The sequence below is a fragment of the Mustela erminea genome, chromosome 19 (assembly GCF_009829155.1).
Source record: "Mustela erminea isolate mMusErm1 chromosome 19, mMusErm1.Pri, whole genome shotgun sequence".
In the NCBI taxonomy this organism is placed as follows: domain Eukaryota; kingdom Metazoa; phylum Chordata; class Mammalia; order Carnivora; family Mustelidae; genus Mustela; species Mustela erminea.
This window is the reverse complement of record NC_045632.1, coordinates 11,100,925-11,115,576: the sequence shown is the minus strand read 5'-3', so window position 1 is coordinate 11,115,576 and position 14,652 is coordinate 11,100,925. Positions and strand designations below refer to the sequence as shown.

Below are 14,652 nucleotides of genomic sequence, written 5' to 3'. Positions count from 1 at the left end.
CCCTGCTCAGTGGGGAGTCTGCTTCTCCCCCTGCCTCGCACCCCGCTCTCGTGCTCACTCTCTCAAATAAATAAAATCTTTAAAATAAAAAATCCTAGAAGAAAATACACCCAAATTTTGACCATGGTCCCCTCAGGGTGGAAGGTGGATTGGAGTTCTGAGTGACTTGTTTTTATTTGTGCCTGTCTATATTATCCAGAATTTCCACAATGACCATGTATTTTGCATGACATAATTAAATAAAATAAATAAACACTTTTTAGAGTGAAAGAATACCAGTCACCACCTTCCCCCGCAAATAAGCTCTCAGAAGGAGTCAGGAATCACGGCTCACTGAGTGCCTGCTCTGGGCCGTGCCTGAAGTGTGGGGTTTTACTTACATGACCCCCTGAATGAGGCATCATGACCCACTTGACTGGGTGAGGGAAGGTGAGACTGGAGGGGGTGTTTGGCTGTTGTTCAAGGTCACATAGCTAGGGAGAGACAACTGTGATTCTGCCAGAGGTCTGGCTCCTTCCAAAGCGCACGTCTCTCCCTTTCTTTATAACCCACACAGACACAAATCTGTTACAAATGGGGAAACCGAGGCCCAGTGTGGGTATGAGTCTTACTTAAGGCCTAGAGAAAGGTCAGTGGTGAGTTGGGGCTGTACTCGGGCCTCCCTTCTTAAGAGTCAGAAACTCTTTAGTTAATTATCCATTTACAATATCCAAGAGAGCAGTTTCCACACCCCCCGGCTCGGGGACCCCCCACAAGGGTCCTGTGTTTTCACTAGTTTGGGTCTGGACTGGGGCTTCTGAGCCACAGGCCCTAAGCCACATCCTGGAGTCAGGAACCCATCCGTGCCCCCCAGAGAGTTCCCAGCAAGAGACCTACACGTAGGTGTCTGATGAGGTCACAAAGCCCCTCCACCGTAAGGCTCCTCCCCCAGGCCAGGGCTGACCACCCCCCCTCTGCAGGGCCATGGCCAAGCCCTGGAGAAGCTCCACCTTCTGGAACCGCTGAGCTCCCGCACCTGTGAAGCCCAAAAGGCCAGGACGGGTGGGCTGGGGGACACTGGGCTGGCCATGTGCCCAGGTGCCTGGCTCCCTGACCATGTATCTGTGGTGACCCACCTTTTCTCCCGCCGCCATGAACCGGTTTCGCAACATCAAGCGCATGCAGCCACTCCAGGGACCCTCAAAATGGGTCCCCACTCTGGGCGAGTTGCAGAAGACCCTCCAGAAGGGCGAGTACCTGCCCCTCCGCCCGCTGCCCATGTTCGAGAGTAACTTTGTGCAGGTCCCCAGCTTCCTGCACCCTGGGGGCGGAGAGGGGCAGGAGGGGATTGGAAACCCCCCTGGGCTGGGGGATTTGGACCCAGGCAGGCATGAGGCGGGGTGGGGGCGGGGCTCCGGTGGCCAGGGGCTTGGGCTGGGGGTGCCGGAGGACTGCTGGAGAAAGGAGTGGTTCCAGCCCCTCTCCCTGGCCCCCCAGGTGAACAATCGAGGGGCCCCCGTGTACGTGCACCACAGAACCAACCGTCTGACCATGGGTGTGGCTGCCTCCCTGCCAGGCCTGGTATTGCCAGACATCTTGCTGATCGCTGAGCGCGGAGAGGGCAGGGAGTGCTCCAACCTCGTCCTCACCAGGTGCCTCCATCCCCCCCAGCGGCCCCAGACAGTGCTCCCACCTGGTCCTCATTGGGTGCCTCCATCCTCCCATCTGTTCCTGCTCTGTCCCATCTCCTGCTCTGCCATCGGCATCTCCTGCTCCTCCGCCCCCAGGATGCTCCCGCTGGACCTGGCCCACCTCTACGTGCACGACCTGTCTGCCTGCCGCCTGAAGCTACGCCTGGTCACAGGTCGCTACTACTACCTGGAGCTGGATGCCCCTGATAATGAGCTTGGCTTCCTGTTTGACCGCTGGATCCGTCTCATCAACCTACTCCATGAGCCGGCCACAACCTGGGCCCCCCGGACCCTGAGCACACCAACCATGGGCCTGGTCCATGTGGTACCCCCCGCCTCCACCTGGCGTCTCCAGGTGGGTACTGCCCCCCACCCTGGGGCAGCTGTGGTTCTAGATCTCAGAACCAAGTCCAACAGCCTGCAACCCAGAGCCCCAAGAAATGAGGCTGGGGGCCTGGATGACAGAGGAGGGCCTGGGACCTGCACTCCTGGATCTGAGGGAGGAGGGGCTGGGAGATGGACTCCTGGTTTAGGGAGGAGGAGGCTGGGGGCCTAGATTCCAGGGTTTGCAGGAGCAGAGGACAGGATCCCTGAGTCCTGGGAGAGGGATGGGCTGGGGTCCTGGAGTCTTGGGCTGAGTAGGTAAGGGAGATGTGGAAACCAGGAGGAGGCCACCCCTCCTCACTGTCCCCCTTCTTATCAGCAGGCCCAGCCCCAGTCCAAACGTTCAGGTGAGCAGGTTCAGTGTCCATCAGGCTCTCCCCTGCTTCTCAGCATCTTCTGCACCAGGCATGGTCTGACCTTCCCCTTCTTCCCTGGCCAAGCCCCCCGCGCGTCTCCCTGTGTCCTCCCTGTCCGGGACATTGACTCAAAGCATCCCCTCCTCTGCAGTCATGATTGCCGAGCCCACATTTCCTTACAAGCTGATGGCATCTCAGAGACAGAAGAAGACCAAGGTGAGCATGCAGGCCAGGCTTGGTCATGGAGGGATGGGGCAGGGATACTGGGCTCCCTCACTGCCCCCCATCCCTCCTTCCACTGTCAGACCCTCAAGCGCAGATTCAAGTCTCAGGCCGTGGGCGATTCTGTGCCTCTTATCTGGTCGCATGCGGAGCATGCTCAAGCTAAGAAGAAACCTACAGAAAAGTAGGCTGGGGGTCTGGCTCCTGGGGGGAAGCAGGGGAAGGCTGAGGACCCAGTGCCGATGCCGTCAGTCATGCCATGTGGTCCTACAGGTCCCAACCAAAACTCTACTTGGACACATCTCAGACGAAAATCCAGGTTTCTGGTGAGCACACCCCCCACATGTGTGGATCCCCAAAGTTCTGGCCCTTCAGCTGAAAGCTCAGACTACTTTCTTTCCATCCAGAGAAGCCCAGCATCACCATCCGTACCATCTTCAGCATCATTTCCAACACCATCAACCACACACAGTCCTCTTCCAAGGCAGCTATATACTGGGGGCCCAACTCTTGTCTGAGGGAGGAGGGACTGGAAGTTTGGACTCCTGGGTCTGAGTGGGGAGGAGGGACTGGGGGCGGTCTGAGGGAGGAGGAGCTGTGGTCTGGACTCCTGGGTCTGAGGGAGGAGGTGGGGCTGAGGCTCTGGTCTCCTGGGTCCTGGGTCTCAAGATTTCTCTGGTCCTGATCATCCTTCCCATTTCTCGGCCCGTCTCCAGGGTCACTCATCTGACTCAGAGGTGGGCACGGTTCTCGGAGGCTTAGTGGAGACCCCTGTCCGGTGCATCTCGGAGGACAGCCAGGAGCCTTCCCTGGTGGGCTCCTATGACTGCTTGGACGCCTACCTGTGGCAGCAGGATGTTGAAGACCTGATGGACCCGGATACCAGCACTTTGTCTTCTTCCTCCTTCAGCCCCGCCCCTGGCCCTCCAGCCTTCTACTTCCCTCATGCTTTACCCTCTGGCCGGAAGCACAAGGAAAAGGCCGGGCAGAGGCCGCGGCCATCGCGCTCCCAGAAGTCCCCATCTACCCGGGCCACCTCTTCGAGGGTTCCATTCATCCTCGACCAGTCCAAGAAGGTCTCGGCAGTGCGCGCCCCATCCCAGAAGACCTCAGCTGCCCCTGGCCCATCCCGGAGGGTCCCCACTGCTCCTGGTGCCCCTCAGAAGGTCCCCACTGCGCCTGGTGCCCCTCAAAAGGTCCCAGCAGCACGGGGCCCATCTCGGAAGGCAACACCTGTAGTGACCACCTCCCCGAAGGCCCCACCAGCTCACGGTGCATCCCGGAAGCCTCCAGCTACCTCGGCTGTTTCTCGGAAGGCCCAAGCCATACCTGCCCCATCTCGGAAGCCCCCACCCATGTTGGCTAGTCCTCAGAAGCCTCCAGCCGTACCTTTCCTGTCTCAGAAGTCCCCACCCACCCTGGCTCTTCCCCCAAAGGCCGTGTCCCCCACTCTCCAAAGGAAGAAATCTTTGTTCATCCCTACCCCATCCCAGAAGGCTGTGACCTCACCTAGTCGGTACAAGATGACCCCGGAGAGGGCTGATTTTGGCCTGGGGCCCGAGATAGGTCCTAGAAGGGATGTGGCTGAGAGAAGGAAGCAGGAAGGGGCACCCCAGCCCATGTTGTTCGTGGGCACCCAGGAGATGGATGTACTGGAGACGAGGACCCAGAAGACATCCATGGAGCTGCCTTTCACCACCACGAAGAAGCAGTCAGAGGAAGTCGTGATCAGCAAAGCCCGGGAAATCACCCTGGATGGCCTGAAGGGTCGGGGCTTGCTGGAGGACAAGGTCCACAGAAAGAAGGAGAAGATATCCCTGGACATGCCTGGCTTCAAATCCAAGGAGAGGGGAGAGCAGCACAGGTGGCTCAAGACCCAGGAGCTGGCCATCGAGGGAGGCCCAGAGGAGCAGAGCAGGCCCTTCTCGGTAGAAGGCCTCACGCTCGCCAAGATGATGATCATGGCCAACTGCAAGGAGCCCCCCCAGAGACAAGCTGCAGTCGGCCTGCCCTCCTGGCTCTCAGCTCCCCAGGCATCTATGTCAGCAGAGGGTACAGGGCCCTTCAGTCCCTGTTCTGCACCCTTGTCAGAGAGGAAACCAGTGGTAGTTAGGAAGCAGTCCCCATTGGGTTCCTGGGTGCCCTCATCAGAGAGGAAACCAATGGCAGCTAGGGAGCAGTCCCCAGTGGGCTCCTGGGCGCCTTCGATGGAGGGGACCCTGGCGGGGTTTAAGGAGCAGTCCCCATTGAGCTCCTGGGTACCCTCAATGGAGGGGCCCTCAGTGGAGGGTAGGGAGCAGTCCCCGGTGGGCTCATGGGTGCCCTCACCAGAGAGGAAACCAGTGGCAGTTAGGGAGCAGTCCCCGGTGGGCTCCTGGGCACCCTCGACAGAGGGGACCTCAGTGGGGTGTAGGGAGCAGTCCCCGGTGGGATCCTGGGTGCCCTCGCCAGAGAGGAAACCAGTGGCAGTTAGGGAGCAGTCCCCGGTGGGCTCCTGGGTGCCCTCGCCAGAGAGGAAACCAATGGCAGTTAGGGAGCAGACCCTGGTGGGCTCCTGGGCACCCTTGATGGAGGGGACCTCAGTGGGGGGTAGGGAGCAGTCCCCAATGGGCTCCTGGGTGCCCTCGACAGAGGGGACCTCAGTGGGGGGTAGGGAGCAGTCCCCGGTGGGTTCCTGGGTGCCCTCACCAGAGAGGAAACCAGTGGCAGTTAGGGAGCAGTCCCCAGTGGGCTCTTGGGCACCCTCGATGGAGGGGACCTCAGTGAGGGGTAGGGAGCAGTCCCCAGTGGGTTCCTGGGTGCCCTCGCCAGAGAGGAAACCAGTAGCAGTTAGGGAGCAGTCCCCGGTGGGCTCCTGGGCACCCTCAATGGAGGGGACCTCAGTGGGGGGTAGGGAGCAGTCCCCAGTGGGCTCCTGGGCACCCTCGACAGAGGGGACCTTAATGGGGGGTAGGGAGCAGTCCCCAGTGGGCTCCTGGGTGCCCTCGCCAGAGAGGAAACCAGTGGCAGTTAGGGAGCAGTCCCCGGTGGGCTCCTGGGCACCCTCGACAGAGGGGACCTCAGTGGGGGGTAGGGAGCAGTCCCCGGTGGGCTCATGGGTGCCCTCACCAGAGAGGAAACCAGTGGCAGTTAGGGAGCAGTCCCCGGTGAGCTCCTGGGCGCCCTCAACAGAGGGGACCCCAGCGGGAGGTACACAGCAGTCCCCAGTGGGCTCCTGGGTGCCCTCAATGGAGGGGACCTCAGTGGGGGGTAGAGAGCAGTCCCCAGTGGGCACCTGGGTGAAGGGGAAAATACATCGGTGGGCAGAGAGGAGCAGGCATCAGTGGGCAGAGGAGAGAGCAAATGTAGAGGAGCTGTCCCAGGATACCATGGGGCCTTCTGAGGTGCCCTACCTCCCCGAGCAGGAGATGGGCAGTGTCTCCAGCAGCCAGAAGATGGACAATGTCTCCCTGTCTCCCACCCCTCTGCCTGCATCAGAGGGGGAGGATACAACCCGGTCGCCAACCTCACTGACCCCCGTGTCAGAAGTGGGAGCTGGGGGGTCCCCACCGCTCAGCAGCATATCTCAAGAGCCTCTCGAGCCCAAGGAGATGTCAGACCTCAGCCCTGTGACCACAACGGGGCTGTCCTCAGCGGGTGTCTCACCCTCACCCTTGGAAGTTGAGAGCGGGACGGACCTGGCTGCCAGCGGGGATAAGGAAGAGGAACAGGATGTCTTCAGCCCTTCAGCCAGGTACTTGGGGTGATGACTGATATATTCCATCAACCCCATTCTCTGCCAGGTGGAGGATCACGCCCTCTTTTCTCACTTTTATTCATGGAGTTGGTATTTAGTGAGTGTTGACTTTGTGCTAGGCATTGTTCTAAGTACTGGGAATCCAGCACTGAGAAATTTGGGGCGTATATGCCCTTGCCATCTTGTGTGTAGAGCCCAGAGATGCTGTTTAACCTCCCGCAATGCACAGGCTCTTCCTCCAACCCCACCCCCAGCGAAGAATGATCCACACAAACTATCAGTAGTGATGAAGTTAGGAATCCTGACAATAAAAACTAAGGCAATTATATTGTATGATGTAAGCTGATAGCTCCATGGGGAGACAGTACAGGAGGGCGGACTAGGCGTGAAGGTAGGCAGCCTCCAGAATGGGACTGGTGAATCCGGGAGGGCCTCGGGGAGCTGATGTCACTTGTAAAAGACTTGGAGGAGAAGAGGGAGGGTTCTGTGCACACATCTGGGGAAGTTATGAGTGTGCAGTATGTTGACCAAAAGTGAGTTCCAAGGGGCTCCAGAGAGAAGAATGCCATTAGAAGAGTCAGGGAACTGGTGGCGATCACAGGAGACCTTGCCGGGCGTTTTAAGAACTTAGGCTTTGATGCTGATGAGTGAGCTGGGGGCAGGTGGATTGAGCTAAATAGTTTGGATTCATGTGTGTTAGAAAGGGCTCTCTCTGGCCCAAGCATCGAGAAGGTAAGCGGGCAAGGATGGAAGCTGGGAGTTGGCAAGAAGCAGTCGGAGTGATCCAGGTATGAGATGATGTGGATCTGGACACGAGGGGAGGTGTTGGAGGTGTTGAGAGGAGACAGCGTTCTAGAGACGCTCTGATGGCTGAGCCAACAGATTGTGTCCATGTGGTATGAAGGGAAAGTGTAAGTGTTGTGGTCTGGGACACTGGGGAAATGCTGTGGCCATTGGCAGCAGTCAGAGAATCTGTGAATGAAATGGATGGCAGGTAGAGCATCATCAGGAATTCCATTTTGGACATCTGAATTCCAAGATGTCTGGTGAAGATGTGGGTTAGGTAGCCAGATGCGTGAGTCACGGGTGACTTGGGAAATCATCAGCTCGGGGATGGCTACTGCAAGTTAGAAGACTAGGGGAGGTCTCTGGCCAGCGAGTGTAAACAAAGCAAGTGTTGGGAAGAGGGGAGACCACAGTAGTGGTGTGCAGAATGGTGAGACACAGACATCCTGGCCACCATGGGAAAAGAGCAGTTGTGTCTAATGCCGCATCTAGGTGGGGGGAGGTGGGACTGAGATGAGGCCTCTGGATTTATCAGCAAGGATTCGATTATTTGTTACATGGTGGTAACGAGTTGAATGGGGCAGGCCTGAAGAGGCACAGAGAGCAGGAGGTCACCTGCCAGGGTCCTTGAAAACGTGATGCTGGCTGAAAGGAGCCAGATGCAAGGGTCCCTGTCGCGGATTATGCCCTTTGACAATTGTGGGGTAGACAAATCCCAGCCGACTGGTGGTTGCCAGGAGCTGGGATGGGGAGGGATGGCACATGGGGAACAGGGTCTCCTTGTGGGCTGATGAAACGTTCTGGAGCTCAGAGGTTGTGGTCCCACCACGTGGCAAATGCAACGAATGCCACTGAACTATGCACTTTAAAATGATTGCAATGGTAAATTTTATGTGATGGGTATTTCCCCACTGTATCCCTACATACCTACCTCCAGGCGTTGGCAAAGAGGGCATTCTGAGGGGAGGGGTAGACAAGCTTTCTGCAAGTGGCTTGCTGCAAGGGGAGAAGGGATGTGGAGAGGCAGCTGGGGTAGGAAGCAGGCGCAAGAGCGATTCTTGAGAGGAGAGTGACCAGAGTGCAGTTGGATATGGGGTGAAGGGTGCACAGCTGGGCTTGGTAGCGACTAGGCAGGAGGGAGAGGAACCTGCAGGTCCGTCAGGGCCAGGAAGATGCAATGGGGACCCTGTTCCATCTCATGCTCCGATTGGGACGGGTTTACTGAGCACTCAGTAAACTGTGGCCTCCAAAGCTTCCTTTGGCTTTCTCTCTCTCTCCAGCATGCTCAGTACCGAGAGCCCTCAATAGCGGGATTCCGGGAACTCGATCTCAGTTGCCAAAGTGTCCAAAGGAGCCCAGCTTGGCCAGGTAGCCCGAGACCCCGTAGACCCGCCCAAGTCCTGGCACCGGAGTCCGGGAGCTCAGACCCCACCCTGGCTCTTTCCTCTTCCCCACAGGCCCCCAGGGTGCTGTGCACCTCTACCACTAAGAAGCAGGGTGCTGAAAAGGCCGGGCGGGGGTATGCTCCCTCTCCGGCAGAGACCAGAGCTATCTATACCTTTATATATTGGGGGGGCGGGGAGCGGGACGGGGGAGAGCCCGCGGGGTGGCCCAGCTTCGCAGAGATTAAAAGCCTGAGTCAGACTCAGCAAAAGTCGTGCCTGGATGCCTGTGTGTGCGCGGGGGAACCTCAAGAGCTTGGTGCGGCTGGGGGTAAGAGGCGGAAAAGAGGTCCGCGCAGACCCCGCCCCACGCCCTAGAACAGCCCCTGCAGCGCAGCGGCTCCCATTGGCTGCGATCCAGGGGTCCCAGCCAATCCTCCTGGGGGTCGGGTTTCTCGTGAGCTGGACCGGGGAGACTCAGAAGCGACGGGTACCCCTGGACGGTCCCACACCACAGCTGACCCAGTGACACGCTAACATCACTCTGGTGAGGGCAGGGCGGTTGGGCTCAGGGGCTGGCCTTCGGGTCGGGGCCAGCAGCGGGGTGTGGGTCGGAACGAGGGGCGCTCCCGAGCGCCACGGAGCCCCCTTCCCACGCAGGAGCTGCCGCCTCCGTGGATGTTGGATGTCGATTCCCAGAAGCCCCCCAAGGGGAAATGGTCGACACCGCCCTTCGACCCGCGCTTCCCCAACCAGAACCAGACCCGAAACTGCTACCAGAACTTCCTGGGTGAGACCTTGCGGGCCGGGTTAGGGGCAGGGGGTAAGAGAGGGGAGGCAGGAAGGGGCGCGCCCCACCTGAAGATGGGGAGAGGGTCGGGGACCCGACTTGGCGGCGGAGACCGTTGGGATGGAAGGGGAGGGGACCACCGTCCGCAGGGGCGGGGTCTAGTATGGAGCGGGGAGAACCGAGTCCTGGAGGGGCGGGGCCTGGTCTGGAGGGGATGGACCGACCATGGTGGGACGGGGCCTGGTCGGGAGTGGGTGGGGCCTGGTGTGGAGCGGCGAGTACTGAGCCCTGGAGGGGCGGGGCTTGGTCTGGAGCGGGTGGGCCAACCTTGGTGGGCCGGGGTCTGGTCGTGGAGGGGCGCGGCCTGGAGAGGATGGGACCAAGTCCAGGAGCGGGGCAAGGGAGGGCTAAGCGGGGTCTTCCCGGGAAGGGGAGGAACTTGGTCTGACGAGGTAGCGGCGAGGCAGGGAGGGAGGGAGGGAAAGAGAGAGCGAGAGAGATACACAGAAAGAGGTAGAGAGACAGAGAGAGATACAAAGATGCAGAGATACAGCGCGAGCGCCTGGCCAGGGCCGGGGCCTGGAGTGGAGGGGCGGGATTGAGTCGTGGAGAGCGAGGCCACGGAGGGGGTGGGGCCATTGTTGGGGGCGGGGTGAGGGGCGGGGCCAGGCCGGGAGAGCCGGGGCGGGGCCGCAGAGCTACCCCGCCGGCTCGCCTGGCCCCACCCTGCAGACTACCACCGCTGTGTCAAGAGAATGAACCGCCGCGGGAAGAGCACGCAACCCTGCGAGTATTACTTCCGCGTGTTCCACTCGCTGTGCCCCATGAGCTGGGTGAGCAGGCCGGGGGGGCGCCGGCGGCCGGCCGGGGGTGCCGGGTTCCGTGGAGCTGAGCCGGCGCCCTCGGCCTCCTCTCCCACCCCCGCCCGCCCCTTCCCAGGTGCGGCGCTGGACCGAGCAGATCCAGGACGGGACCTTCGCCGGCAAAATCTGACGGTCTGAGTGCCGCTCCTCCGAACGATCAGCGCACTGACCCCGCGTCCTGGCGTCTCCTGGAGCCCCGGCCCCGGCTGTACACTCCCCAGTCTCTAAACCACCAATAAAGCTCTGTTGCTGCTGATATTTCTTCTTAATATGTGGTGTGGGGGCTGGAGAAGTCCTTCCTGCGTCAGGGCCCTGCAGCTAGCACTACTGGTGCTGATGGGAGAGGGGGCAGGGGCGGAAGGAGGATCGTGGGGTCTCCAGGGTGGGATGCAGCCCAGCCCCTCCTGCACCCGCTCCAGTACCTCCAGCAGCCAGCAGCCGCCGGCCCAGGCTTCTGTGGATGACCGCGCTTGCCCCCCAGGGTGCTCCTGACTGCCCACCCCCACACCTGGTCCGCCCTCCATCTCCTCCCTCAGGATCCTCCTCCCCTCTAACCTCCCCAAAGGAGTCTTCCTTTGGGACTTACATTCCCAAGTTCTGAGGTGTTGACTGTGTGCCCCCCAGCGCTGACCCCAACTATCCCTCTCCGTCTCTAGACCCTTTCCCAGCTATTCACCACTCTATGTCACTCCCCCTCCCCCGTCTGACTCCCATTGCCCCCCAAGTACACCCTGTCCTCACGCTGGAGCCCCTCCCAGCAGTCTTCTGTAGGCCCACCCGTCCTTTCAGCACTGCTCCCAGGCCAGAGCAGTCTCCTCTGACGTTCTCCAGGATGCTTCTGCCGGATGCTCCGGGCTCCTGTCTGGATAATGCTTTGCTCCTGCCCCATCCAGGCACTGGATCTGCCTTCAGCCAGCCTCAGAGGTGGCAGCATTGATTCCAAATGCCTCTTGAAATGTCACCTGTCTAACCACCCACCCCCCTGCTGTCCTCCCCCCAACCCACCGCCCCCGCCAAGGCTGAGGAGTCACCCTTCATAAGCACAGAGCCCTGAGATTCTAGCCTGGGCCTGAGTCCTGGGCAGGGGGAGGACTGGATCCCACTGTTCCTCCCAGAAGCTGTACGTTTCCTTGAACAGCCTGGACCCACACTCTGCCTGAAGTAGTCTCAAGAGGCCTGTTCAATCCTGGGGTTCAAAGGTGGCTATTACTAATAACACCTGAACAAGCCTCTTGACCTGTGTGCACCTCAGTTTCCCCAGCTGTAAACCCAGATGGTGCAGAGTCCCGTTACCAGGAGAGGTGGGTTGATGGGAGGGGCTGAGTGGACTCAGGGGAGGACTGGCTCAATCCTGCTCCTCACTCCTCCCATCCCCCTTGATGACTTCTCCCACCCTTGCATACCCTCTACACTGCCCTCATCACCCCAACCAGGGCACACCCCCGGCGTCTCATCTGCTGGGATGGCAGCACCCAGATACCTTGCCCCAGGACTCCCTTGCTCCAACCACAGCCTGAGAAGCAGGAGGGCACAGGAAGGTGCAGGGTGTGCTGAGAGCTACAGGAAGGGCTGTCCCACTCTAGTGGCTGCACTGCTGGATCAAGGGACACAGGCAAGGCAGCTCTGAGTCACCAAATGGGGCTGATGGGTGTCTGACACTCAGTGAGGTCACCCAGGTAGACTCTGACCACAGGGCCTGACACCCACGCAGCCCCAGCCAGCCCCTTGACCTTCCCCAGGGTACCAGTGCCTAGAGTGCTTTGCTGGCTGCCCAGAAGCCACTCCTAGCCTTCCTCCTCCTTTCCATCTTTGGCCCAGGATCCTCCCCACCATCATTCCTCGACCACTTCTGGAACATTTTTAAGATTTTATTTATTTTGAAGAGAGAGAGAGAGAGAGAGAGAGGAGGCACATGCGCTTGTGTGAGCGGGGGGGGAGGGGAGTGGTAAGGGAGAGAGAGCAGAGCCCCACATGGGGCTCGATCTCACCATCCTGAGATCATGACCTGAGCCAAAATCAAGAGTTAGACCCTTAACTGACTGAGCCACCCACGTGCTCCTCTTCTGGAAGATTCTTTAAAAAAAAAAAGATTTTATTTATTTATTTGAGAGAGAAAGCATGAGAGAGGGGGAAGGGTCAGAGGGAAAAGCAGATTCCAGGATTGTGACCTGAGCCCCAGGCAGACACTTGACTGATCCACCCAGAAGCCCCATTCTGGAACATTCTTTACACTCTGCCTCCACGGTCCTGTGGATGCCAGATCCCAAGGCAGGATCTACACCAACATCACTGCGAACTCCCAGGCCCGAACTCTGAACACCTGTTCCGCTGCTCCTCTACCAGCTCCTCGGAAGCACCTGATGTCAACCTCACGGACCTGCAGCAGCCTGACCGGCTGGAGGAAACTGAGGCCTCTCACTAGTTCTCCCCCTCCCAATTGCACCCCTGCTATCGCCACCTCCTTCCCCTCTTCCCCCTCGCCCTCAGTCCATCTCTCCTCCTCCCATCTCTGCAGATCTCAGCCAGCTCCTTCCTCCATCTCTGCAGACAGGCTCAGGTGCCTCCAGAGGCTCAGAATCACCAAGGGGCTCAGCAGCCTTCATCCTTTGCTCCCCAAACCTCGAGGCACCCGCTCCCCCCCCCAATGGAAGCCCTGTGGCGCAGCTCCAGTCCAGACAGACTCCCTAAACCCTCTGCACCACGGTCATTCACCCCCAATGTGGTGATAACACGGGTAGGTCACAGGGCTGCTGGGAGGATGCCGCTGTTAGGAGAACACCCCGGTGTTCTCGGGGTGCATGTGCAGGAGGCTCAGTCTGTGTGGGCGATTCGAGGAACTCAGAATTAGTGCGGCGGTTCAATGCTGGTACCCCACACCACACCCGATGGTGGCAGCGACGGGAAGCCTGGATCCCTCCTTGACCAAGCAGCTCCAGGCCGGCCGGCCCACCAACAGGGGCCTGGAGTTGCTGGAGCCATCTGGTCAACACACATGGCGTTGGCAGGGTAGGAGAGCACCCCCCGAGGAGACACGTGGGCCCAGGATTGGGGCGCCGGCCTGGGGAGCACCTGGCTCTGCTGCCCTCCTAGCCACCAGAGAGGACAGTGAGCTGGGAAGAGGAGAGAGCAGAGCACAGCCCTCGTCCTGGGAGCTGCAGTTACTTTGTTTCTCACAGCTCCTCTTTCCTTCATCTCAGGGTCTTCCCCTTGTCCTCCCTCAGGCTGCCTGGATTGTATGGGGCTCTAGGCCCCAAGGCCTGCGGCCCTTATTACCCCCGCCCCTGGGGCCTGAGCCACCAGGGGGAGCTCCTGATGCCAAGCCCTCCAGGTCCTGACACTTTCCTGGCCTCAACGTGGGCTCCAGGCATTTCCCAGTGGCGCTGGGCTGGGGGCCCTTATGGGGGCGGGGCTGGTCAGGGTGGAAACTGCCAGCAAGGTGGATGCCGCAAGCCATCTATGAAAGGGGCAGCAGTTCCTGCCCTGGAGGTCTTCCCTGACTCTCAGCAGGGGTGGCCTTGGCCCCAGGGGGCCATTGGGAAAGGTCAGGAAACACCTTTGTCACAACTGGTGCTCCTCAGCCTACAACACACACATTAGCTGGCTCAAGATGGAGGCCATGTCTCTGATCTCTGCTTTTGGGGTTCGAGACACTCTTGAGAATCAGAGGAAGGCTTCAAACCCTCTTCCCTGAGAAGAACCCACAGGCACATGTGCACTTGCTACATTTAAAGCAGAATTTCCAGAGGTTCTTGCCACCCTGTGGCCATCTGGGAGGCGGCTCCCAGCTCTGAGCCCTGTCCAGAAGCCTCGGTGAGGGCACCTGCCCACCAGTCCGGGCGAGGCCTCTTTCTTTACAGGAAGCCATCCCTCTGCGTTCTCTTCTCCCTCGTCGTTAACAGGAGGGAGGAAATGACCAGGGGCACTAGGAGCCACAGGGAGGAGAGATGAGCTCTCTCACTGTCTCCTGAAAGGAAGGGGGGGCCCTCTGCAGATGGAAGGAACTGGAGAAAGGTTACAGCTCTGCTGGGTCCCGCCCCTCCCACCGCTCAGCCCCCAGCTCCACCTGATGCTCCGGAGGGGGAAGGCCTCAGGCCCACCCACCACCTGAGCTCACTGGTCTAGAGAGCTGTCCTCATTTCTTGGGCACCGCCTGCGGTGGAGGGGAGAATGAGGAGGGGCGGCAGAATCCCCACGGACCTGGGTCCTGAGCAGCTTGAGCAGGCCCACTGCGCTGGTCCCCCAGAGCTGGGCCAACAGCACACGGACGAGGGTGCGGGCGCAGCTGACTTCAGAGGGGTGGCTGGGACCCTGTGCCGGGGGTGGGGGGGGCCGGTAGCGAGTCCCTCTTCTTGCCGGAATGTCACCTTGTCTGTCACCTCTCTCATGTGGGGCCCTCTTCAGAAGCACGCTTCTGTCTGAGATGTGACTCTCGCCTCTGTCCCCCGCCATCCCCAGCAATAGCC

The 14,652-nt window shown here is 59.9% G+C and overlaps 2 protein-coding genes across 7 annotated transcripts; both read left to right on the top strand.

The window, feature by feature from the left end:
• Positions 1-897: 897 nt before the first annotated feature.
• FAM71E2 (family with sequence similarity 71 member E2) lies at positions 898-8,861 on the top strand. 6 transcript variants are annotated; one of them, XM_032326551.1, is made up of 13 exons: positions 898-1,281; positions 1,477-1,631; positions 1,767-2,025; positions 2,377-2,401; positions 2,562-2,626; positions 2,716-2,816; positions 2,906-2,958; positions 3,040-3,116; positions 3,349-5,302; positions 5,363-5,521; positions 5,582-6,365; positions 8,435-8,522; positions 8,612-8,861. In XM_032326551.1, exons 1-12 carry the CDS (start codon positions 1,132-1,134, stop codon positions 8,460-8,462), a joined length of 3,810 nt encoding a protein of 1,269 aa, XP_032182442.1. In that variant the 5' UTR covers positions 898-1,131; the 3' UTR covers positions 8,463-8,522; positions 8,612-8,861. The 6 variants fall into 6 exon arrangements, with proteins under 6 accessions (XP_032182442.1, XP_032182441.1, XP_032182443.1 ...); XM_032326552.1 differs by having other exon boundaries at positions 899-1,281; positions 3,349-4,921; positions 5,102-5,302; positions 5,363-6,365; XM_032326550.1 differs by having other exon boundaries at positions 5,363-6,365.
• Positions 8,862-8,981: 120 nt separating this feature from the next.
• On the top strand, positions 8,982-10,447 carry LOC116580325 (cytochrome c oxidase subunit 6B2). The gene is made up of 4 exons (XM_032326574.1): positions 8,982-9,083; positions 9,197-9,326; positions 10,059-10,159; positions 10,266-10,447. The coding sequence occupies exons 2-4, from the start codon at positions 9,215-9,217 to the stop codon at positions 10,317-10,319; spliced, it is 267 nt and encodes an 88-aa protein (XP_032182465.1). The 5' UTR covers positions 8,982-9,083; positions 9,197-9,214; the 3' UTR covers positions 10,320-10,447.
• The last annotated feature ends 4,205 nt before the right edge of the window (positions 10,448-14,652 follow it).

Coding starts and splice junctions, on each gene's coding strand:
- LOC116580325 (XM_032326574.1), top strand. CDS start 9,215: ATGTTGGATGTCGATTCCCAGAAGCCCCCCAAGGGGAAATGGTCGACA. Junction 9,327..10,058: donor CTGCTACCAGAACTTCCTGG/GTGAGACCTTGC, acceptor CCCACCCTGCAG/ACTACCACCGCTGTGTCAAG. Junction 10,160..10,265: donor CGCTGTGCCCCATGAGCTGG/GTGAGCAGGCCG, acceptor GCCCCTTCCCAG/GTGCGGCGCTGGACCGAGCA.
- FAM71E2 (XM_032326550.1), top strand. CDS start 1,132: ATGAACCGGTTTCGCAACATCAAGCGCATGCAGCCACTCCAGGGACCC. Junction 1,282..1,476: donor TCGAGAGTAACTTTGTGCAG/GTCCCCAGCTTC, acceptor CTGGCCCCCCAG/GTGAACAATCGAGGGGCCCC. Junction 1,632..1,766: donor TCCAACCTCGTCCTCACCAG/GTGCCTCCATCC, acceptor CTCCGCCCCCAG/GATGCTCCCGCTGGACCTGG.